General features: G+C 38.6%; 1 protein-coding gene across 2 annotated transcripts in view; it reads right to left on the bottom strand.

The window, feature by feature from the left end:
* Positions 1–26,884, bottom strand: part of syne3 (spectrin repeat containing, nuclear envelope family member 3) — a 60,971-nt gene that overhangs the window by 23,568 nt on the left and 10,519 nt on the right. For both annotated transcript variants that reach the window (XR_009825236.1, XM_062041289.1), the window contains exons 3-14: positions 25,362–25,534; positions 23,728–24,037; positions 21,966–22,121; positions 16,907–17,266; positions 15,320–15,456; positions 12,478–12,652; positions 11,358–11,540; positions 8,872–9,015; positions 7,075–7,209; positions 6,509–6,670; positions 3,946–4,118; positions 3,638–3,869 (exon numbers count right to left, since the gene is read on the bottom strand). Coding sequence is in view for 1 of the 2 variants with exons in the window: in XM_062041289.1 (XP_061897273.1) it covers positions 3,638–3,869; positions 3,946–4,118; positions 6,509–6,670; positions 7,075–7,209; positions 8,872–9,015; positions 11,358–11,540; positions 12,478–12,652; positions 15,320–15,456; positions 16,907–17,266; positions 21,966–22,121; positions 23,728–24,037; positions 25,362–25,534 (2,340 nt within the window). In the remaining variant the exon portion in view is untranslated. The remainder of the gene's footprint in view (positions 1–3,637; positions 3,870–3,945; positions 4,119–6,508; positions 6,671–7,074; positions 7,210–8,871; positions 9,016–11,357; positions 11,541–12,477; positions 12,653–15,319; positions 15,457–16,906; positions 17,267–21,965; positions 22,122–23,727; positions 24,038–25,361; positions 25,535–26,884) is intronic.

Here is a 26,884-nt window from a genome sequence, read left to right on the forward strand (position 1 = left end):
CCCCTGGTCGTAGTGTCTGCACTACCATTAGATTGTAATCTCATTACATGTGCTCTGCCATGACACAATTAGTATTTGAAATAAAACACTATACCATAGTTGAGTCTGCATAATGGCATCATATTGTTTTAAGTAGAGTTTTTAAGAATGTTCCGATCAGGGTTTTATGATTCCGATTCTATCAGGAGATCGGCCAGCCAATACCAACCACATGTATTAACTGTAAATTTTTCTATTTAGCCATATCAACAAAATATTTAAAGCAGTTCCTTATTCTCTTTAATTACATACAATTGTTTGATGAAAACAAAGTTAATAGAACACTAATAAAAAAAAGCTAAATCTAGTATTTATTAAACTTTAAAATCCTTTGGTTTTTATGTATCATGGGAATTTTTCCCCGAGTTCGTAAACATTAACAAACTTAATGAAAAAACAATTTTGTGAAAATGAAAATATATATCATATACTGATACTACCCTTAGTGTCGACACCACCGTTAAATGGATCGATCCGCCCTCTTTATTAATCTACTTTGTAAATTTCATGCTAGTAACTGCTTGCTCTGCGGTAACGAGCTGCCATCTACACTTCTTAAACTTTACTGAACACTTATTTCTTGGTGTTGTTTCAAACTAGCTTAGTGATTAGCGTAGCAGTTAGCAGGTCTAGAGATGTCCGATAATATCGGACTACCGATATTATTGGCCAATAAATGCTTTAAAATGTAATATCGGAAATTATCGGTTTTTGATTGATTGAGACTTTTATTAGTAGGTTGCACAGTGAAGTACATATTCCGTACAATTGACCACTAAATGGTAACACCCGAATAAGTTTTTCAACTTGTTTAAGTCGGGGTCCACTTAAATTGATTCATGATACAGATATATACTATCATATATACTATCATCATAATACAGTCATCACATAAGATAATCACATTGAATTATTTACATTATTTACAATCAGGGGCGTGGAGGGAGGGGTGGGGGGTGGGGGGGGGGTATGGACATCAAGTAGTGGACATAGAGAGAGAGAGAGAGAGATATCAGAAGGCATAAGAAAAAGAAAAAGTATCTGCATTTGATTGTTTACATTTGATTATTAGCAATCCGGGGAAGGTGTTAGTTTAGGGTTGTAGCTGCCTGGAGGTGAACTTTTATTGCGGTTTTGAAGGAGGATAGAGATGCCCTTTCTTTTATACCTGTTGGGAGCGCATTCCACATTGATGTGGCATAGAAAGAGAATGAGTTAAGACCTTTGTTAGTTCGGAATCTGGGTTTAACGTGGTTAGTGGAGCTCCCCCTGGTGTTGTGGTTATGGCGGTCATTTACCTTAAGGAAGTAGTTTGACATGTACTTCGGTATCAGGGAGGTGTAGCGGATTTTATAGACTAGGCTCAGTGCAAGTTGTTTAACTTTGTCCTCCACCTTGAGCCAGCCCACTTTAGAGAAGTGGGTAGGAGTGAGGTGGGATCTGGGGTGGAGGTCTAGAAGTAACCTGACTAGCTTGTTCTGAGATGTTTGGAGTTTAGATTTGAGGGTTTTGGAGGTGCTAGGGTACCAGGAGGTGCATGCGTAATCGAAAAAGGGTTGAACGAGAGTTCCCGCCAGAATCCTCAAGGTGCTTTTGTTGACCAGAGAGGAAATTCTGTAGAGAAATCTCGTTCGTTGGTTAACCTTTTTGATTACCATTGCGCCATCTTTCTGCCTCAAGTGCACAAAAGCTCCTCTGCTTTGGTCAGTTTCAAAAAGTAAAATGTATGACTTTTTAAAACGCCGCTTTGTACACGGACGTAGGAAGAAGTACAGAGCGCCAATAAACCTTGAAGGCACTGCCTTTGCGTGCCGGTCCAGTCACATAATATCTACGGCTTTTCACACACACAAGTGTACTTGGTCAACAGCCATACAGGTCCCACTGAGGGTGGCCGTATAAACAACTTTAACACTGTTACAAATATGCGCCACACTGTGAACCCACACCAAACAAGAATGACAAACACATTTCGGGAGAACATCCGAACTGTAACACAACATAAACACAACAGAACAAATACCTAGAACCTCTTGCAGCACTAACTCTTCCCGGACGCTACAATATACACCCCCCGCTACCCCCCCCAACCCCGCCCACCTCAACCTCCTCATGCTCTCTCAAGGAAATTCCAAGCTGCTGTTTTGAGACATGTTAAAAAAAATAATGCACTTTGTGACTTCAATAATAAATATGGCAGTGCCATGTTGGCATTTTTTTCCATAACTTGAGTTGATTTATTTTGGAAAACCTTGTTACATTGTTTAATGCATCCAGCGGGGCATCATAACAAAATTAGGCATAATAATGTGTTAATTGCACGACTGTATGTATCGGTATCGGTTGATATCGGTATCGGTAATTAAGAGTTGGACAATATCGGATATCGGGAAAAAAGCCATTATCAGACATCTCTAGTGGTGATTATTATTAACTCAGAGAAGCGGCTTCACAAAGTGTATAGAGAAACATTACGTATTTTCCAGAGAGGAAGTTGAGGTGGGCGGGATTGGGAGGGGCCGGGTTTGGAGTGGAGGGTAAGGGGGTAGCGGGGGGTGTATATTGTAGCGTCCCGGAAGAGTTAGTGCTGCAAGGGTCATGGGTATTTGTTCTGTTGTGTTTATGTTGTGTTACGGTGCGGATGTTCTCCCGAAATGTGTTTGTCATTCTTGTTTGGTGTGGGTTCACAGTGTGGCGCATATTTGTAACAGTGTTAAAGTTGTTTATACGGCCACCCTCAGTGTGACCTGTATGGCTGTTGACCAAGTATGCCTTGTGTGTGTGAAAAGCCGTAGATATTATGTGACTGGGCCGGCACGCAAAGGCAGTGCCTTTAAGGTTCATTGGCGCTCTGTACTTCTCCCTACGTCCGTGTACACAGCTGCGTTTTAAAAAGTCATACATTTTACTCTTTGAAACCGATACCAATAATTTTGAAACCGATACCGATAATTTCCGATATTACATTTTAAAGCATTTATCGGCCGATAATATTGGCGGTCCGATATTATCAGACATTCCTAATGCTAACCCATTTACAAGTGTCTTTGTTAGTATTATTAACTTATAATGGCATTATTTTTGTACTGCTTAAGTTTTGTAAATTCACTCAAACATCACTGTCAAGTTATTGAGTCTGTTTAGCTGATTGGAGAGCAAGCTTCCGCAGCTAGCGAGTCCATGACGATGACTTCTGTTTTGTTTGTTCAGCCGTTTTACTGCCATGTGACAGGCACAGTTTGGAAACAATTAAGGTACATAAATAAACATTTACAAAATGTTTTGTTCGGGTATACTGTATATCTGCGGCTTATAGTCTGGTGTGGCTAATATACAGTATGTAAAACAATGAATGTCTTCTAAAATATGGTGCAAAAATACCGGTGCACTCTATAGCCTGGACATTACGGTAATTAGATTATCTTATCAGTCATGAAACTCAAAAAAAAGACTGTCAGCCAGAGAGCAATTAAAAGCATTAATCGGCAATGGTGATCACTTATTTTTTTCAGGAAAATTGTTCGATACTGATCAGTGGCCGATCGATAGGCACAACCCTAATAGTTATTTTTATATATTTCAACTTTTGACAACATACCATTGCGCCATCTTTCTGCCTCAAGTGCACAAAAGCTCCTCTGCTTTGGTCAGAACGTTCTTCGTTGGTCATACTAGCTACTTCTTTGGGAAGCTCTTCCTGTCTAGGCGGTATGAGGTGACCTTTGGGATGGTGACCACCATCCACCACCTCTGCCATTTCTGTGGGGCCTAAAGTGTTGATGCCCCACATGTCAGAAACAGTCATCTGTTCCGTGGATCCATTCAGCAGCCTGCAAGAAAAGAAAGCAACATGAAGATGAACTTAACATTGCACCAAAGCTGCATATTTAATATGTAGAACATCACCTGTGAATGTTGCCACTCATCTCGTACAAGTTCAACCAGGACTTCTTGAGACGGTTCATATCTTCCACAATGTGGACTCCTCCTTTCTGCGAAGTCCTTTGTAGAACTTTCTGACATTGGACCTCCATCTGCTGGAGCTGCAACTCTTTCTCTGGAAACTCTCCCAGTGCTTTCTGTGGACCATCCAGAATAGTCAGTGGGTCCTTGGGACACGAGTCACCCAGTTTACAAGTTTTTCGGGATGCAAGCCATCTCTTTTAGGTTACGAGCCTAGTGAAACCCGTATGATCCGACTTAAAAATCCGAACTTACTCGCATTAGCTTGTGGCTAGAGAGCAACATAACTTTGTTTTTCCAACCATGGGAAGAAAGAGTGTGAAGGACAGTGCTGAGAAGAAGTGGATGATATTCATTGAATTAAAAAAATAATTCATAGAAACACAACCTTTTTGAAACCAAGAGCTACTTCTTGGGTACCGATTAATGCGAAGGGCTACCAGTTTGATACACACTTAAATAAATTGCCAGAAATAGCCAATTTGCTCAATTTACCTTTAACTCTATGTTATTATTAATAATTAATGATATTTATCTTTGTGGAAACACTGATCATCTTAATGATTTCTCACAATAAATATATATAGAAACAGATAAATATCAATATGCAACAATTTTTATTAATACTTTCTCTTTGTGCACATTTTTCCAATTGAACATTTTCAAATAATCACTTCTAAGACAGTCTTGTGAAATCACAATATCCCATTTTAACTAGCTAGCCACTAACATTTTTTTAACAAATCATGAATTACTTTGCACCATGTTTGTAAAAATAATAACTCATGTAAAATACAAAAGTAAACTCTCAAGTTTTTAAATAAATCATGTCACACTTTGAACTGGACACCAAAACTGTTTCTTTGTCAGTTAGTGAAGACCAAGTCTTTAAATATTTTCTTGGATTTTCAAATTCTATTTGAGTTTTGTCTCTCTTAGAATTAAAAATGTCGAGCAAAGCGAGACCAGCTTGCTAGTAAATAAATACAATTTAAAAAATAGAGGCAGCTCACTGGTAAGTGCTGCTATTTGAGCTATTTTTAGAACAGGCCAGCGGGCTACTTATCTGGTCCTTACGGGCTACCTGGTGCCCGCGGGCACCGCGTTGGTGACCCCTGACCTAACGTGTATCTGGCTAACTTTGTGGCAGTTGGAACGTAGCACAGCTAGTCTGCACCATACTGTAGCAGAATGAGTCGGTCCTACTCAGTGGCCTAGTGGTTAGAGTCCCCGCCCTGAGATCGGTAGGTTGTGAGTTCAAACCCCGGCCGCGTCATACCAAAGACTATAAAAATGGGACCCATTACCTCCCTGCTTGGCACTCAGCATCAACGGTTGGAATTGGGGGTTAAATCACCAAAAATGATTCCCGGGCGCGGCCACCGCTGCTGCCCACTGCTCCCCTCACCTCCCAGGGGGTGAACAAGGGGATGGGTTGAATGCAGAGGACAAATTTACCACACCTAGAGTGTGTGTGACAATCATTGGTACTTTAACTTTAACTTATGTCAGCCAAGGATGTTAACAAAATATCTAAACGGCTGACATTTATCCATTAAAATATAGAGAAGCTGTTGATGGTGTGTTTGAGGGCGGCGTGGCTCGGTTGGTAGAGTGGCCGTGCCAGCAACTTCAGGGTTCCAGGATGAAAAACAATTATTAAAGGGGATCTATTTTTTTAAAGTTTGCCCATTATTTACAATATTTATGTAAGACAAGAAAACATATGTTTTTTATGCATTCTAAGTTGTAATTAGAAGTAAGCAAAATCCCGACTAATTCTAACAATAGAGTCGATGGGAGCGCCTCTATAACGCCCAAAAAGCCCTCAATATAAGAATTAGTTGATCAATACAATATGCCTAGAAGTCATTTTTAAATGTTATCTCTTTAAAATAGGGCTGTCATTTTTAGGAGGAAAGTCTATTCCCACATAAGTCTTTAAAAATGCATGCAACTTCAAAATGTATTTATTTGTCTTACTTTGGCCAAAAAGAGAAAAAGCACATTCTGAAAATGTACACATTACAAATAATCCTCTTGGCAAAACACTTTAAGTTAGTTGAAAATTCTGAAGAAATAAAAGGCGCTGTTTCAAAAACACCACGAAGAACACAATGAACTCAGACTGTCTCAGTGTATTTACAAAGCCATTACACTTTAAGCACTTGCTGTTTAGCATTCACATATTGGCAGTTCACCATTAAAGACATGTTTGGAGAAGCAACCGAGTGTTTCCTCAAACCGCTGCATTGATGACATGCGCAACTGCCACAACACATTCATTTATCATTATTCAAATAATAAAATTATAATATAATATATGAAATTCTACTGAATTTGCATTAAATCAGGTTGTTTTAGCTAATAATCATGCTGCAAGATCTAGCATGTTGCAATTCAATGTTTATTCCCATTAATTCCCGTTAATTCCCATGGAAAGTTTCCAACTTTGAATATTCCCGGAATTTTGCAACCCTAGTTGTCAGTATAAAAACTCACAGACCTCAGCCTCGTGTTTGCGACCATCAATGTTCCATTCTCCTGTGGGACTCCTAAAGGACTCCACCTTCTGCTTCAGGACCATCAAGCATTTCTCCATGTTCAGTAGACTCTCATGGAAGCTTTTGTGATCTTCGATACTCTGCTCACTCTCATGCAACTTCACCTACAACATTTAATAACACATGTACAGTATGTATTTAAATCGAATTATAATGATTTTATTATACATTTAAGTAATTATTTAAAGATGTATTTAATTTGTGTCCCATTTGACCTTCAGTATTCTTACAATTTACACAACATTTTCAAATGTCATACAAGTATAAAGGTGAGAAATATACCAACCAATTCAATGCAAACAAGTAAAACAATCAAGGGTGAAGAAATGACCTTCTCTACATTATAATATTGGTATTCTTTTTATGAATATCAAATTAATTTAATCACGTCTGCAGTTGTTTTTCAGTTTTTTTGCACAACAGGTGAAAACCTTTCGATTGAAAAGACGCGATGACTGCATGAAGTGAAGGAATAAACCTCAGAGTTCAATTTCTACAAGTCTCTTACCCTAATTGTGTTGCAAAGCTGTTTCCAGTCGGCGTGGACTTTTTCAAACTGAGCCCTGTTGCTGGAACTGGAGGATATGAGCGTTTCAAGAAATGTGATGTGTGCTTCACAGTCTTCCAGGTCCTTCTGGATGGCCTGCAAATAGGACACATCCACAACACATGATGTGTGAGAGTTTCTTGTTTGAAAAAGAAGCAAACTTTTTGTGAAGGTTTGATCCAAAACGACTACAGCATGAATCATACATACCGGTACTTGTTTTATTAAGTAGTGTCAGGGTTTCCCTTAAATTTCCAAGATACCCATGTCTGTAGGGTCGTGATTACCATGACGTCATTGTATAATTTGCTATGACGACATAATTTTCTTTGAAAAGGTTCAAAAAATGTATACTCCATCCATCCATCCATCCATCCATTTTCTACCGCTTATTCCCTTCGGGGTCGCGGGGGGCGCTGGAGCCTATCTCAGCTACAATCGGGCGGAAGGCGGGGTACACCCTGGACAAGTCGCCACCTCATCGCAGGGCCAACACAGATAGACAGACAACATTCTCACTCACATCCACACTGTACATACATTTAAAAACAAAGCTACGTTATTTTTAATACCGTATTTTCGAACTATAAGTCGCGGTTTTTTTCATAGTTTGGCCGTTTTTTTTCATAGTTTTGTAAAATATCAAATAATATTATTTAGCTCATTCACGTAAGAGACTAGACGTATAAGATTTCATGGGATTTAGCGATTAGGAGTGACAGATTGTTTGGTAAACGTATAGCATGTTCTATATGTTATAGTTATTTGAATGACTCTTACCATAATATGTTACGATAACATACCAGGCACGTTCTCAGTTGGTTATTTATATAACGTACACTTATTCAGCCTGTTGTTCACTATTCTTTATTTATTTTAAATTGCCTTTCAAATGTCTATTCTTGGTGCTGGGTTTTATCAAATAAATTTCCCCCAAAAATGCGACTTATACTCCAGTGTGACTTATATATGTTTTTTTCCTTCTTTATTATGCATTTTCGGCCGGTGCGACTTATACTCCGAAAAAGTACTAACATATATTTTTTTATATTGTTGCTGCTTATTGTACAATTGACTTTGTTGAGAATTTTTCGAGTATCTAGATACTTTTTCTTTACTAAAGATGACAAGAAATAATTCTAGCATCCTTTTCTGGTGTTATTATAGTCTGTACTGTAACGACCTGCTGGTGGCAATGTTTTATGTTAGTGTGGTTTCCATTTCATGTTCATTGTTCCCATGAGATCGCGAGTGCACCGTCCATGCCTGAAAGGGGATTGGCGGAGAATGAGGAAGTGTTGCCGTGTGTCCGGGGAAGCAAGAATACGAAAGTGTGTGCACGGGAGGGAATATGTATTGGAATTGGGCCGGTTGTTAGCATAAGATTGGCAATAAAAGGTAAAAATAGTGTCTGCTTTTTGACTTCTTCTGGAAGCTACAATACATTATATTACTTTAATTTGTTTTCATGTAAAAAAAAAAATTCAATTTTGATGTGGCAATGCGCCACATTCAGTCACATAAAATGAGTCAAACAGAGAACAATAGTTAGTGTTTTTCCTAACGACCATTGTTCTCTGTTAGACTAATTTCACTTGATCAGACTTTTTCTAACATTCCACACTACAAAATAATAAAAGTATGCATGATTCCTGCTGACCTCGTCTCGGATCAAAATCGGGACACCCCTAGTGGTAAGTAAACAAGCTGTAAAGTAAGTAAACAATCAGTCCTTATCATGCCGACTTTTCAACTCACCTTCAACTGGTCGAACTGACTTTTCTTGGCTAGGATGTCAGGCTGGAGCACTTCAGCTGCCATCATCCTGTCTCGCAAGCCCCTCAACTTGGAGCCGATCAAAATGTAAGCATCTCCAAAGTCCTTAGTTCTTGAAACGGAGGCCTGTCAAAGTGAAAAATTACATAAAAAAAGCAGTCACAAATTTCCCCATTATTTGTTTTTAATATTTTTTTCAATGCCTAAATTCAACAATCCAATATGAAAACACATTTAGAGGGGAACCTATCTGACCATCAAGTATTACTCGCTTCTTGATGCTACTTAAATTGCATTAACTCTCTCCACTCAGCTGCTTCATAAGCGAAATCCTTATACGTCTAGTCCAGTGGTTCTTAACCTTGTTGGAGGTACCGAACCCCAGCAGTTTCATATGTGCATTCACCGAACCCTTCTTTAGTGAAAAATAAAAGTTTTTTTTTTTTTTTTAATTCAAGACAAAGTTATATATTTTTTTTACTGTTGCACAAAATGAACCACAACAAATGACACACCTGCAAATCAGATGGAAAATTAGAGGGAACATTGTTTAGGAGTATCCATAATACGCCGATAGGGAGAAGGTTTTATTTACACGATGAGTCGGGTGTGTCTTAACCTCCGCTGAACCCCTGAGGCCGACTCACCGAATCCCTAGGGTTCAATCGAACCCAGGTTAAGAACCACTGCCTTAACCATAATCCTAACCCATGCCTCCTTTCTTCTAATACTTTCTTCTAGTGCTGGTATTTTTTTCTCCAATTTATGCAGGGACATCCAGTTTTTGTCCTTCTTTCATGGTGTCTTACCGGTCCCGTTTTCTTTGTTTTTACTACTGCAGTGATCGAGTCTGCTTGACAAGTCTCTGTCCCCAACGCTGGGAGCGTAGGCTCATTAAAAGGAGCGCCGTGACTTTGTATGTTCCCTGATTCAATCAAATGAAGACGACAGAAAAGATATTTCCGACAAAAATCCAAATTTTGTGTATATACAGTCGCGATCAAAAGTTTACATACACTTGTAAGGAACATAATGTCATGGCTGTCTTGAGTTTCCAATAATTTCTACAACTCTTATTTTTAATTAAGGTTTTAGAATGGCCTTCCCAAAGTCCTGACTTAAACGTGTGGACAATGCTGAAGAAACAAGTCCATGTCAGAAAACCAACAAATTTAGCTGAACTGCACTAATTTTGTCAACAGGAGTGGTCAAAAATTCAACCAGAAGCTTGCGGTTGGCTACCAAAAGCGCCTTATTGCAGTGAAACTTGCCAGGGGACATGTAAGCAAATATTAACATTGCTGTATGTATACTTTTGACCCAGCAGATTTGGGTACATTTTCAGTAGACCCATAATAAATTCATAAAAGAAACAAACTTCATGAATGTTTTTTGTGTATGTGCTCCAATCACTCTATCACAAACAAAATAAGAGTTGTAGAAAGTATTGGAAACTCAAGACAGCCATGACATTATGTTCTTTACAAGTGTATGTAAACTTTTGATCGCGACTGTATCTACACAAATAGGAGACTTAGTCAATAAGTAAAGAAGTGTAGGCAGCAGTTCGCACATTCTAAGACTTTCTGTAACATCCAGGAAGAAATTAAAAAAAAAGTCTCATCTATAAACTACATGAAAAAGCCCAGAATTGTTTGTTTGTTTTGTTTTTTTAATATTAGCCATATTCCAGGGTTCAATAAATCCATAAAGTGCCATAAAATTGAGTAGATGACGAGTTATTGATGTCGAGAAATCCCACAAATTTACACATTTTCCCAGGAGATTTTTATTATATTTTGAAATGCAAATGTTGATGCTCCTCTTAGACACAAGCAATAAAGGTGTTTGTAAAATCTCCTGATTTTTTTTCCTGCTAAATTAACTACAAAATTAGTACCACATAAAACATTATGTTGATACTGTTCTGATGTTTCCTAAAAAAATATGTAAAAAAAAAACAACTAAAAGCCTTGTCCAGCTGTATACTATTCATGTTTACATAACTTTTACTGCAAATTAATATTGGCTGCAAATATTGGTATCGGCACTGAAAAAAAACATATTGGTCAATCTGTACTTCACACCTTAATTTAACTTCATCTAAATCCCGACTGTTCAAGATTGCATACTCAGTACTACTGCTTCTACCCCTTCATTTGTTTGTTATGTGCTGATTTTAGCCTGTTGTTTTCAAAGTGTCCTTTGGTTTCTAGAAAGGTGCTCATAAATTAAAAGTAATAAAATCACTGTAATAATCCAGATGCTAGTGAGCATAAAAGATACTTTGTAATAAAAATGAAAGCGGTCCAGTCTAGCAACAATTCTATAAGCCAAGGTAGAGGACACGTGTCATGTTTGGCAGACATTATAATTCAAATGTTTTGTCTGAAATATTTCTATCGGACAACCACTGTTGAATGAAAAAATAACAACTAATTCATTGCAAAAGAAGGTCGGTGTCTCACTTGTAGTCTGGCTTGTCTCTGGAGAAGTTCACCATGCAGCAGTTCTCTGTTCTTCATTGATGCAGTCAGCTCACTTTGCAGAGCAGCACACCTTTCAGGACCAAACACAGACACCAACAAGTCCCCCCTTGTCTTCAGCCCCTTGAAAACATCCTGCAGCTGAAAACTGTCCTTCAACAGCCGCTGAATGAAGAAAAAAAAAGCAGTAGATCACATGACTTTTGTTACATTTAATCTTACTCCCAACATCCTTTTCAAGAACAACACCCCTCGGGCCCAGGGTGTCCAATTTTTTTCCACCGAGGGCCGCAGACTGACAAGTCGAAGGATGAGAGGACCATTTTGGTTGTTTTCACCTTTAAAACCAGTTCAATATATAGACTATTTTTTTAAGAACTACAAAATGCAATTTCGGAATAAATTTTGTGTGAATGCTGGAGAGTCAAAGCCAAACTGAAATCCTAAAAATTGGTCAGATAGCCCAAAGTAACAAAATATATAAGCAAAATGAGCTAAAAAGCTAGCATGCTAACAGTATTATGCTAAAATGCTAACAATAACATACCTACAGTTAACATTAGTTAAATACCTAATGTATGACACTGAGGTGTATACCTGTTAAATTAGTTAAAAAAGTGAGCATGCTAATTTTAGCATGCTAAAATACTATCTGTAGCATGCATCAAGTACCAAAATATATTCCTCTGCGATGTATACCTAAAAAAATTGTTTAAAATGCTAGCATGCTAAAGTTAGCATACATCAAGTACCAAAATATGACACTGGTGTATACCTATAAAATTAGCAAAAAAAGCTAGCCAACTAATATTAGCATGCTAACAGGTAGCATACGTCAAGTAACAAAATATTTGTATACTTGGTGTATACTTGCAAAAAAAGGCTATCCTGCTAATATTAGAATGCTAACAATTGTGTCACGGGCCGTTAAGAAATTAGCTATAGACCACAAATAGCCCACGGGCCGCACTTTCGACACCCCTGAACTAGTATTTCCTAACTTGGAACAACTTCTAGTTGAGGAGTGGGGTCATCGTTAAGCAGCATGACAAGATTTGTTACGAGCTTGACCGTGTTGGTAAGCAGCATGAAAGATTCTTACTTCAATTTCTTCAAGCAGCATGACAATGTGGGAGAAGTCTGTGACCACAGCAGAAGTTTCCAGAACCTCGGACACGGCCTGCCTCCACTGGCCAAAGGACATCAACGGGTCCTGGAGTGCGTTTCTCAGGAGACACTCGGATTCTGAACACAATCTTGCCGCTTTGCATTTCACACTGCAGTACAAATATGGATTAGACAGGCTTTAAATAGAATATTTTTTCAAATACATATGTACAGGTTGACATACAAACCCCGTTTCCATATGAGTTGGGAAATTGTGTTAGATGTAAATATAAACGGAATACAATGATTTGTAAATCATTTTCAACCCATATTCAATTGAATATGCTACAAAGACAACATATTTGATGTTCAAACTGATAAACATTTTTTGTTTTGCAAATAATCATTAACTTTAGAATTTGATGCCAGCAACACGTGACAAAGAAGTTGGGAAAGGTGGCAATAAATACTGATAAAGTTGAGGAATGCTCATCAAACACTTATTTGGAACATCCCACAGGTGTGCAGGCTAATTGGGAACAGGTGGGTGCCATGATTGGGTATAAAAACAGCTTCCCAAAAAATGCCCAGTCTTTCACAAGAAAGGATGGGGCGAGGTACACCCCTTTGTCCACAACTGCGTGAGCAAATAGTCAAACAGTTTAAGAACAACGTTTCTCAAAGTGCAATTGCAAGAAATGTAGGGATTTCAACATCTACGGCAGGGGTCACCAACCTTTTTGAAACCAAGAGCTACTTCTTGGGTACTGATTAATGCGAAGGGCTACCAATTTGATACACACTTAAATAAATTGCCAGAAATAGCCAATTTGCTCAATTTACCTTTAACTCTGTTATTATTAATAGTTAATGATATTTATCTTTGTGGAAACACTGATCATCTTAATGATTTCTCACAATAAATATATATAGTAACAGATAAATATCAATATGCAACACTTTATTTTTATATTTTCTGTAAGTGCACATTTTTCAAATTGAACATTTTCAAATGATCACTTCTAAGGCAGTCTTGTGAAATCACAATATCCCATTTTAACTAGCTAGCCACTAACATTTTTTAACAAATCATGAATTACTTTGCACCATGTTTGTACAAATAACTCATGTAAAATACAAAAGTCAACTCTCAAATGTTTAAATAAATCATGTCACACTTTGAACTGGACACCAAATCTGTTATCTGTTTCTTTGTCAGTTAGTGAAGACCAAGTCTTTAAAATATTTTCTTGGATTTTTAAATTCTATTTGAGTTTTGTCTCTCTTAGAATGAAAAATGTCGAGCAAAGTGAGACCAGCTTGCTAGTAAATAAATACAATTTAAAAAATAGAAGCAGCTCACTGGTAAGTGCTGCTATTTGAGCTATTTTCAGAACAGGCCAGCGGGCTACTCATCTGGTCCTTATGGGCTACCTGGTGCCCGCGGGCACCGCGTTGGTGACCCCTGGTCTACGGTCTGTAATATCATCAAAAGGTTCAGAGAATCTGGAGAAATCACTGCACGTAAGCGGCATGGCCGGAAACCAACATTGAATGACCGTGACCTTCGATCCCTCAGACGGCACTGTATAAAAAACCGACATCAATCTCTAAAGGATATCACCACATGGGCTCAGGAACACTTCAGAAAACCACTGTCACTAAATACAGTTCTTCGCTAGACCTCTAAGTGCAAGTTAAAGCTCTACTATGCAAAGCGAAAGCCATTTATCAACAACATCCAGAAACGCCGCCGGCTTCTCTGGGCCCGAGATCATCTAAGATGGACTCATTCAAAGTGGAAAAGTGTTCTGTGGTCTGACGAGTCCACATTTCAAATTGTTTTTGGAAATATTCGACATCGTGTCATCCGGACCAAAGGGGAAGCGAACCATCCAGACTGTTATCGACGCAAAGTTGAAAAGCCAGCATCTGTGATGGTATGGGGGTGCATTAGTGCCCAAGGCATGGGTAACTTACACATCTGTGAAGGCACCATTAATGCTGAAAGGTACATACAGGTTTTGGAACAACATATGCTGCCATCTAAGCGCCGTCTTTTTCATGGACGCCCCTGCTTATTTCAGCAAGACAATGCCAAGCCACATTCAGCACGTGTTACAACAGCGAGGCTTTGTAAAAAAAGAGTGCGGGTACTTTCCTGGCCCGCCTGCAGTCCAGACCTGTCTCCCATCGAAAATGTGTGGCGCATTATGAAGCCTAAAATACGACAGCGGAGACCCCGGACTGTTGAACGACTGAAGCTCTACATAAAACAAGAATGGGAAAGAATTCCACTTTCAAAGCTTCAACAATTAGTTTCCTCAGTTCCCAATCGTTTATTGAGTGTTGTTAAAAGAAAAGTTGATGTAACACAGTGGTGAACATGCCCTTTCCCAACTACTTTGGCACGTGTTGCAGAAATTCTAAGTGAATTATTATTTGCAAAAATAAAATAAAGTTTATGAGTTTGAACATCAAATATCTTGTCTTTGTAGTGCATTCAATTGAATATGGGTTGAAAAGGATTTGCAAATCATTGTATTCCGTTTATATTTACATCTAACACAATTTCCCAACTCATATGGAAATGGGGTTTGTACAAACCCCGTTTCCATAGGTCATAAAAAATATAAATAATTATCGATATCAACCGATATAAAACCCTTATATCGTGAAAAAGTTTTCAGCGATATCGCCCAGCCCTACTTGTAATGTAAATGTAAAAGATAAAAGTAGTAAAAATGTAAATGTTTGAATTGGATTGGTGGTTTAGTTGAGATCAAAGAGGTACAATTCCTATTATCCGAGACAGCAACGAGCTTGTGGACAAATACCTCTGGTGCTCTTTGACAACTGCCAGGACGTCATCAGAGATGTGGCGAGAGTCCTCGGAGAACCTGAAGAGATCCTTGAGCTGAGACTTGAGGTGCTCCACTTGGGTCTCTTCCATAGCCACACCGTTTCTCACATCCTAGAAGATACAGCGCTCATTATTGTTCATCGTTATGTCCACATCAACGTGTCATCAGCCATCGATATGAGGTGATATGTTGATCAACTCAAGCAATTGAAGGCATTAGAAATATTACATAGATTCTTGGCTTTTGTGAGTATAGTGAAAAGAAGATATGGCGGTTGCTTTGCTGCAAAGAGGGAAGAGAATTGAATCAGCTCTGCTTCTTCTACTCCCTTTTGGACTTGTTGAATTCGACAAATTGTAAACATGATATCTTATGTGCATGTTCCAAATAAACTAAAGTCGAACTTAGTCACTGACTTTACAGAATACAAGAAGCATTTGAGAAAGTTTTCCAGGCCAAGGTACTTTTATATGTTGTATAACATTAGTGATTGTGTTTTAAATTAGACTAGTCACAAAAGTACCTATTATCGCAAAATACTAAGATCTTTTAAAAATAACAGTATCGTGCCGCTAATCGCTAACTGTCAACTAGCGCGATAATCGCTAACTGGCATTGAGAGCACTAATTTCTAGCAGGCAACTAGCGCACTAATAGTTAGCTGGAAACCAGCGTGTAAATTGGTAGCTGGCAACTAGTTTGCTAATAGCTAGCTGGCAACTAAAGCGCCAATCACTAACTGGTAGCTAGAACCCTAATCGCTAGCTGAGCACTAAAGTGCTAATCAATAACTGACAACTTGCGTGCAATTCCTAACTGGCAACTAGCTTGCAAATCGCTTTCTGCCAACTAGCACAATAATCTCTAGCTTTCAAATAAAGCATTAATTGCTAGCTGGGAACTATAATGCTAACTACTTGCTGACAACTAGTGCGCTAATAGCTACCTGGAAACCGAAGTGAAAATTGTTAGCTAGCAAATCGCTTGCTGGCAACTAGTGCGATAATAGCTAGCTGGAAACTAGGGTGTAAATTGTTAGCTGGCAACTAGCTTACCGATCACTCACTGGCAACTGGAGCGCCAACCACTAGGTGGCAACTAGAGCACTAATCGCTAGCTGGCAGTTAAAGCGCTAATCAATAGCGGACAACTGGTGTGCAAATCAGTAGCTGGGAACTAGAGCGCTAATCACTAGCTGGGAACTAGAGTGCTAATTGCGAGCTGGCTACTAAAGTGCTATACGATAGCTAACAGTTTGTGTGTGCAAATCACTAACTGGCAACTCGCTTGCTGGCAACTGGCACGACAATCTTGCAACTAGAGTGCTAATTGCTAGCTGCCAAACGGGTAGGGTGGCCACGCCAATGCAATTTCTAAACTACACAGTGTTGGGTCAATGTTAATGTGTATTTAAAGACATTTAAAATGTGAGGGAAAATTAAGGGGGATGTATAAAATTTAAATGACGAAACAAAAGTTATTATTTATATCATATAATAAACAGTGTGATATGTATTTGTTTAGTCATTGATAAGTAAATAAAGTTTTTGAAAAACTTACCGTGTATTTTCTCCACCGGCGGACCATCAGCTCTTCAGTCAAATCCTCCTCGTCCCCAACATCAGCCACCTTCTCCAAGTCCTGGTCCAGACCCTGAAGTCGTACCCTGAGACCTCCAACGTCCACCCCCAGTCGCTGGCGTCGAGCGGTGTAGTCGCAGCGTGCGTCCAGACTGGAGCGCAGGCCGTCCTCGGCCTCACACAGACCCTGTCTGAGTCTCTGCCAACCCAGCCGGAGCTCTTCAGCCTCCTCCACTACCACCTCCGCTCCAGCGGGGGAGCTGTTGACTCGGACCGCTTCGGACACGCCCTCGATGTGTTGCAGGGTTTTTTCCTCACTGGCCACGCTCTCATCGACCGCCTGGAAAAAGGACCAATCCAGTTAGGTTTGCTTGGATAAATCAATTAAAAATAAGTGCCGCAAAGAGTGAATAAATTGTGGATAAAACAGGAAAAGTCACATGGACAGTGTAGCAGTTTTTGGGATTTTTGCAAATGGAACCGTAGTCAGACCAATTGGGTCTTTAAATTACGCAAGGCGCTCGTCCCCACCAAGACCGGTAATACCACGCCACCTTAGCCGCGCTCACCCTTTAGAGCACAGCTGTAACTTCCTGAAACTAAACAGGAAATAGTTATTCTCAGGTTTCTCTATGTTTACATTTTTATACTTTGCACTATTTTGTTGCATTATTAAGCATTTCTTACATATTCGTTATTTTCGCACCTTCCTTTTGAGAGGCTTTTGTTAAATGTTCAATGTGATTTTAGAATTGTGCTTACATTGTTTGAATGTTTTCCATGGTTGTGCTGACATTTCCTTTCCGTTTTGCCTTGATAGCTGAGGGGATTATAATCAGGGGAAGGTGACATTTTATATTTAAAAAATTACAATTATTATATATAGAGATGTCCGATAATGGCTTTTTTGCCGATATCCGATATTCCGATGTTGTCCAACTCTTAATTACCGATTCCGATATCAACCGATACCGATATATACAGTTGTGGAATTAACACATTATTATGCCTAATTTTGTTGTGATGCCCCGCTGGATGCATTAAACAATGTAACAAGGTTTTCCAAAATAAATCAACTCAAGTTATGGAAAAAAATGCCAACATGGCACTGCCATATTTATTATTGAAGTCACAAAGTGCATTATTTTTTTTAACATGCCTCAAAACAGCAGCTTGGAATTTGGGACATGCTCTCCCTGAGAGAGCATGAGGAGGTTGAGGTGGGCGGGGTTGGAGAAGACGTGGGTTGAGGGGGCGGGGGTAGGGGGTAGCGGGGGGTGTATATTGTAGCGTCCCGGAAGAGTTAGTGCTGCAAGAGGTTCTGGGTATTTGTTCTGTTGTGTTTATTTTGTGTTACGGTGCGGATGTTCTCCCGAAATGTGTTTGTCATTCTTGTTTGGTGTGGGTTCACAGTGTTAAAGTTGTTTATACGGCCACCCGCAGTGTGACCTGTATGGCTGTTGACCAAGTATGCTTTGCATTCACTTGTGTGTGTGTGAAAAGGCGTAGGTATTATGTGACTGGGCCGGCACGCAAAGGCAGTGCCTTTAAGGTTTATTGGCGCTCTGTACTTCTCCCTACATCAGTGTACACAGCGGCGTTTTAAAAAGTCAAAAATGTTACTTTCTGAAAGCGATACCGATAATTTTGAAACCGATACCGATAATTTCCAATATTAAATTTTAAAGCATTTATCGGCCGATATCGGCAGTCCGATATAATCGGACATCCCTAATTATATAATTATTGATATTAACCGATACAAAACACTATCGTTTTTTTCAGCCATATTACCTAGCCCTATCATGAAGTGGTGACAAATGGGACAGATTAAATAAACTGCTGAATTATTATCTAAATGTGTCATTAATTAAATAATGAAAACATGTATTAAATCGTGAAATAATGAAATTAACAATTAAATGCAGCTGAGATAGGCTCCAGCACCCCCCCGCGACCTCAAAAGGGACAAGCAGTAGAAAATGGATAGATGGAACAATTAAATGATTAAATAATTAAATATACTTTTACATTCAATACATTTATTACATATTAACATATATGCATTTTATTCAAATTACAATTATTGACACATACAAGTAATTATTTAACGATTAATTCATTTAATTTTGTCTCATTTGGCATTCCATATTATAGTGTAGCCTACACCTTAATTAGCAAATGCACGTTGCTACCATCTGCTGTTCAATCTGAGTGTCAGCGTTGTGCCTCATGTACTACTCTAATTGCAACAGTACACCTAAGTGGAGGATTTAGGAATAGCATGTATGCATGTTTTTTTTTATCTAACTCAAAATAAAAACAGTTGGCCGGATTGAACCCCCTAGTGCGCTGGTTTTGTCCACACATGCCCGGATATATAGTATTTGCATATTGATACATAATTGTCTTCATTTTGACTTGATAATTATTCTGGAGCATTTATATTATTAAAAGAATGCGAGACGGTGATGGAATGATTGTAATACGCAGATTCTACACACCTGTTGTAAATTAAATCTCCAAAGTAAATGCTGTACATTATAATTAACAAGCGGCTTATAGTCCAGAATTTATGGTAACGTTACCATAAATTCCATCGATCAATCAATCAAAGTTTATTTCTATAGCCCTAAATCACTAGTGTCTCAAAGGGCTGCACAAGCCACAACGACATCCTCGGCTCAGATCCCACATCAGGGCAAGAAAAAAGTCAACCCAGTGGGATACAATGAGAAACCTTTTTCCTTAGTATCACCCACCTAAAAAGACAAGGACTTTTTGTGCTATTTATCTATTTTTTTATTCAATATTTTTTAATGAGATTGCCAAGACACCTGTAATAGCAGAGGCATGTTGTGGGCGTGGTCACCATGACGTCATCATATAATTAGCTCAAAAATGTTTACACGCATTTAAAAGCAAAACTTTAATTACTATTAACATATTTTACATTGTTTTGCACCATTTCTTAATTGCTGCTGCTTATTGTACAATGTACTTTGTTGAGAATTTTTCAAGCGTCTAGAGACTTTTGGATTATAAATTCTGGACTATAAGCCGCTACTTTTTTCCTACACTTCAAACCCTGTGGCTTACAAAACGGTCCGGCTAATTTTTGGATTTTTGTTCGCTGATGACCATAATGCAAATTGTTTTAATAAAACACATTCAAACACACTGAAATGGTGTGTTATTGTTTGTGTAATGGTACCATCTTTTGAACAAATTTGATCACGGCAGGTATTTATATAGCGCTTTTCTCTAGTGACTCAAAGCGCTTAACATAGTGAAACCCAAGTGAACATCTACAGTGTTTTCTTCTGTTTAGTCCTTTCAACCGTAAGTACAAGTGCCGTTCCGTCTCCTTGACGTCCATAGCATGTCTACTCGTATGGACTCTTCATTCATCACTTCAAACAACGTTTGTAAGTTAACTAAAACAATTCTTACTTACTGAACCAGTCCTTCCCAAATAGTGGGGCGGGCCACCCCTTGGAGGGGCACGGTGTGATGCCTGCTTTTTTTTGCCATACCAGAATACGATGAAGCCTATGTAGCACTTGGCTTGGCCAGTGGTAAACGAGGAAAGGCCAGTGTGTGGTTTCCTTTAATGTTAATAAACTTTAAATGTCATGCGGAGGTATAGTTATAACAATTTAATAGACAAATTATACTATTTGTAGTCACAGTGGAGAGAGTGTGTGTGTAGGGAGGGGAGGCGCAAAATATTTGCTTCTTCATAGGGGGGGCGTAATGGAAAATAATTAAGAATCACCATAGTAAACCGTCCCATGTGTGATGTCTGTAGGAGTGTTTTTATGCAGATTTGTATGTGCTATCGTAATGTAATGAAGCTAGCTTTGTTAGCATTAGCTAATATGCCAACACGTTTACGAGTGTCTCTGTTAGTATTATTACCTTACGATGGCATCTTTTTGTTTTGCTTTAGTTTCGCAAAATTCTTCAGAAAATTCGCAAAAACATCACTGTGGAGTTATTGAGTTTGTTTAGCTGATTGGAGAGCTGGCTTCGGCAGCTAATGGGCCCACGACGATGACTTCTGTTTTGTTTGATCCGCCGTTTTACTGCCGTGATACTGACACCATTTGGAAACAATTAAGGTATGTAGATAAACATTTACAAAATATGTCTGTTTAAATAACTAATTCCACAATGTATATATCTGTGGCTTATAGTCCGGTCCGGCTAATATATGGAAAATATAGTAGGTGCGGCTTATACACCAGTGCGCTCTATAGTCTGGAAAATATGGTGCTTCATAAAACTACTGCAGTCTATTATTTTTCATATCAATCAATCAAAGTTTACTTATATAGCCCTAAATCACGAGTGTCTCAAAGGGCTGCAAAAGCCACAACGACAATTTTCATGATATACACGATAGTTTTTCCTCATCTAAAAGCATGTTAGATTTAAAATGGTGCTGTTTTTTGGGGGTTCTCAGCACATAATAATGGCTGTGGAGGAGGTCGTGGTCTGCGGGCCTGCCGCGGAGCCAGGTGTGTAAAGACTGGCCTCGAAGTCAGCGGCAGGTGAGTAGATTGCCCAGCTGGGGGTTGTTATCTAATCACCTGTCGCCCTTATTAGCAGCAGCCGGGACGAGACACGTTGTTAGAGTTGGGAGTTGGAGCGGAGCGAGACACACACACAGAGCCAGGAAGCAGAGACATGCCGGACTGAAAAGTCCTAGAATATATATTGTTGAAAAGGAACCGAGACTTGTGTGTGGCAACAAAAGACGTGATTCAAACTGTCTACCGGGGTCAAGAAGATCTGTCGGCATCAGAAGAACCCACCACAAGAGGGAAACCTCCACAATGGCATTTTAATTTATTTTGATTAGAAGAATGAGTATTTTGAGGCACAAGCTCTGTCACGGTACTAATTAAACTCATAAAATGAGGCCCGACTGTATGAGGATACACATTTCCAGGGATTTACAGCTGGAAATAAACAGCATGGTAGCTTTGAGACAAAAAATAAGGTGATTTTCAGGGAAGTCAGTTTAGTCTTACTCGTAAGGCTTGGAGTTTGTTCTCTGTTGTATCTTCTTTCTCCATCAGATCTGTCAGTTCCTTGGTTTTGGACAGCAGCCAGGACTGAAACCTCTGAACGCAGCCTTGGTATGTCTGGTGCTCCTCGGCGATCTTCTGGAGCAGCGACAGACGCTCCTAGCAATGACAGGCACACTTTCATTCACTTACAGTGATAATGACACAAATGTGGGACATAAGTGTTTCATTGACACCTTCGTGGTCATAAAAAGTTCATATTGGCAAAGGTTATGTTGATTGTTTTCCCTACACTACTACTAGGGATGGGTACAGAATTCAGTACTTTCAGAGCGACTGATTTTTGTTGGTCCTAACTAGTAACAATTTACAAAAAATCAAATGGTACCATATTTTGATAGCGAACTGTCTCTCAGTAGTGTCGTCATTTTCCATGCCATCAAAGCAAGCATGCACAACAGAGAGAGCTTAAAAGTAAGGCTCCACTTTCAAAATGTGCTAGCTTGATGCTAATTTATATAGGATATTCCATATGCATGCTACTGATTAGCATCAGAGACTTTACATGGTGATTTCAACACCTGTACATTTGGTTGAACAAAGCTACAAGTAAGATTATTACAATCAAACAGCTGGTGGTTAATAAGTACAATACTTACAGTACAAACACATTGTAGGACTGCCACATTTAAAATAATGGCAAAGACTACTTTCTGACAACTACAACTTGGACAAAATCAAAACAATGCATACTTGAGACTCAGAAGTGTAAAAAAAATCAAAATATAACAACTGCATAGCACAGTTGTTATCAGCTCACTGCTAAATGTTACATTAAACATATTATAAAACTAATTATTACCACATGAACACATACAATAATATCGAAAATTGGTACCGTTGAGTACCAATATCGATTTCCAGGTACCGGCAATTGGTACTGTATCAGTTGAAATGTAAAAGGTACCCATCGCTAACTAGTAAAAATGTCAGAATGTAGTACAGAATCTGATATTTGATAACAACGGTAAAATATGATACTGAATCGGATATTTGATAACAATGGTTAAAATGTCGTAATCTAATATTGGATCACAATGGTACACGTGTCAGAATCTGATATTGAATAACAATGGTACAATATGACACAGAATCTGATATTTGATAACAATAGTACGTGTCAGAATTTAATATTTGATAGTAATGGTACACGTGTCAGAATCTGATATTGGATAAAAATGGTACTATCTAATACAGAATCGGATATTTGATAAGCATGGTACATGTGTCAAAATGTAATATTTGATGATAATGGTACACGTGTCAGAATCTGATATGGGATAACAATGGAACGATCTGATAGAGAATCTAATATTTGATAACAATGGTACAAACTGATATGAACTGATATTTGATACAAGCGGTACACGTGTGAAAATATAATATTTGATAACAATGGTGCACGTGTCAGAATCTGAAACACAATCTGATATTTGACAACAATGAAACAAGTGTCAGAATCTGATATTTGACATACCATCAGAATCTGATATTTGACATTATCTCTCATTTGATAACAATGATAAATGTGCCAGAATTTGATACAGACTCTGATATTTGATATCAATGACACATGTGTCAGAATCTGATATTTGGTAACAATGAGACATGTGTCCGAATTTGATACTTGAGTCAGAATTTGATATTTGAGCTAAATAATTGTTGAAGTTATTAGTGAAAAACAGGTTTAATAGTATCAGCTCACCTCAGCCTTGGTACTGACGTCATTGTAGGCCCCCTGCAGTCTCTCCTGGGTCTGAGGGTCCACACAAGGGTCTTGGATCCTGTTGTGCAGCGCGGCAGCTTCATCCAGCAGCCGTTCCAATAAAGCTGCTTGGCCACGGATGTCGCTCACCATTACCCTTTGCTGGTCGACCTGCCACAACTTCTCCTTCAGGCCCAGTTGTTGCTCCAAGGTCACATCCAGACTGCATTGCTGCTTCATCAGCCACAACATGAACTCCTCATAGGCCTTTAAATATTCACTCCAGTGGAGCCACACCCACTCAATCCGGCTAATAAGAACACAAAACACGGAAAGTTAGACAAGTCAGTATTCAGGGTCTTTATGTACAGTATGTACACTTCATGACGTTGGATTCATATCCACATGAATATGACCAGTTTCATTGTACCGGTATTCTGAAATCTGTCTGCGAGGCTAATACTGAATTGACGGATTATTGTAATTAGCCTAGAAAACTAAACCCTAAAATCGTTTCCTGGTAATTAGCCTAAGAACTAAACCTTAAAATTGTTTCCTGGTCAGTAGGCTATAAGAGTACCTCCTAAAAGTGTTTACTGGTAACTAGGCTTAAAAATCTAAACCTTAAAATTGTTTCTTCGTAATCAGGCTAAGAAACAACCTCTTAAAATCGTTTCCTGGTATAAGGCTTAGAAACTAAACCTTATAATTGTTTCCTGCAATTAGACTAGGAAACAACCTCTTAAAATTGTTTCCTGGTATTAAGGCTGAAACAACCTTTTAAAATTGTTTCCTTGTTATTAGGCTTAGAAACAACTTCCTGAAAGTTTCCTGGTAATTAAAAAAGCCCCCTCTAAAATTGTTTCCTGGTAATTAGACTAAGAAAACTACGCCCTAAAATGTTTCCCTGGTAATTAGGCTAAGAAACTAAACCCTAACATTACTCCCTGGTAGTTAGCCTAAAAAACTAAACTCTGAAATGGTTTCCTGGTACTCAGGCTAAGAAATTCAACCCTAAAATGATTTCCTGGTAATTACAGTAAGAAACTAAACAGCAAAACATGACAAAAAAACTTTCCAGAACAACTAAAAACCGAAATATTGATGTAACTTGCCAACCCACAGGGGTTGTAAAAGTACACCACCATCTAGAGCAGGGGTCCCCAAACTTTTTGACTCAGGGGCCGCATTGGGTTAAAAAAAATTGGCCGGGGGCCAGGCTGTGTGTGTGTGTATATATATATATATATATATATATATATATATATACACATTGTCTTTATAATCCGTTTTGTCATTTAACATTAATTAACATTGATGTTCATCAACATTTAACATTGTCACGTTATCAATGGAAAATTCTTTTTTAGACAATATGATTTGCCTGAGCGACTAGGAGACATCAAGAGTAACAAGCGGTAGAAAATTGATTAGAAAGGAAAGATTAAAAATAAAAATAAAAATAAAAAAACTTTTTTTTTTTTATTTATTTATTTTTTAAACTTGGGACTTCCCGTGGACCGGATTTTGGATGCTGGGGGGCCGGATCCGGCCCGCGGGCCGTAGTTTGGGGACCCCTGATCTAGAGTAAAAAGTAGGTATTGCTTGAGAGAGTACTAGAGAGTAAAAAGTACCTGTGACAGTGGATGGTGTAAGTACATGTTTCTTCCCAATTGCTCTTCAGGTCTTTGAGCTTGGCCTGGGTATTTGTCCTCAGCTCTTCATCGCCCATCTCCAGAAGATGTTCAGCTGCTACTTGTGCCATGTCCATCTTCACCTGGCCTTCATGCATTGAGTGGTGGATTTTCTAAACATGGAAAACTTTTGTTATAAAAGTTAATGACACGCAGCTGCCGTATTAAAAGGGGTTGTAATATTTGTGCTACTTCACACTACTACTTAAATATATTTCTGATGTCTTTGCGTTGTTTCGTTCCAAGCGCTTAGGACTTTTTGGGAATTCTTTGCATTTTCAACAAACAATAATAAAGATTCCAGCCCAGTCCAGTGAAATCTGATGTTGCACCAGAGGTCAGGGGTAAAGACTTAGACTAACTTTAATGATCCACAAGGGAAACTGTTCCACACTAGGGGTGTAACGGTACGTGTATTTGTATTGAACAGTTTTGGTACGGGGGTTTCAGTTCGGTTCGGAGGTGTACCGAACGAGTTTCCACACGAACATATTAAGTAGCCGCCTCCGCTTCCTTCTGCCTCTGTCTCTGTCAGTCCTCTACACCAGTGGTCCCCAACCACCGTGGATCGATTGGTACCGGGCTGCACAAGAAATTAAAAAAATTAAAAAAATATTTTAAAAAAACATTATTTTTATTTTTATTAAATCAACATAAAAAACACAAGATACACTTACAATTAGTGCACCAACCCAAAAAAACTCCCTCCCCCATTTACACTCATTCACACAAAAGGGTTGTTTCTTTCTATTATTAATATTTCTGGTTCCTACATTATATATCAATATAAATCAATACAGTCTGCAGGGATACAGTCCGTAAGCACACATGATTGTATTTTTTTAAGACAAAAAAAAAACCAGAGTTTCTGTCTCTGACAGTTGATATAATAATGTAAGTGCATCATTAAGCCTACATGAACTCCATGGTGTTCAGGGATGAATAGTCTCTCCTCATGCTATTGTACCATTTTTTCAGCTATAGTTACATTAATCATTAGAAATGCAGCAGCCTAGTTTTGAATGGCAGGGTCCCTGCTATCACATGTTGATAAAAAATATAAAATTTACATAATAAAAATCAACTACTGGCTTCCTAAATGCTGTAATAAATTAAGCATGATGAGTTGACTTGAAACTGTTTAATGTCGCACTTTTTATATGGAGAAGAAAAGTTTTGTCATTGTATTTAATCTCAGCAACAACTTGAGGCAGTTTAATGTTGATTAGCGTGGGCAGAATTATTATAGTGTTCTTAATGTTAAAAGGATAAAGCCATTGTTTACAAATTTTGTAAATAAATAACCAAAAAATCAATATTTTGTTGTTTTCTTACTGTACCGAAAAGTGACCTCTAAACCGAGGTACGTACCGAACCGAAATTTTTGTGTACCGTTACACCCCTAATACACACAGTAGCTCAGTTACAAATGATGGAAAGTGTAAGGATGGAAATGACAATGC

The sequence above is a fragment of the Entelurus aequoreus genome, linkage group LG03, assembly GCF_033978785.1.
Source record: "Entelurus aequoreus isolate RoL-2023_Sb linkage group LG03, RoL_Eaeq_v1.1, whole genome shotgun sequence".
Classification (NCBI taxonomy): Eukaryota; Metazoa; Chordata; class Actinopteri; order Syngnathiformes; family Syngnathidae; genus Entelurus; species Entelurus aequoreus.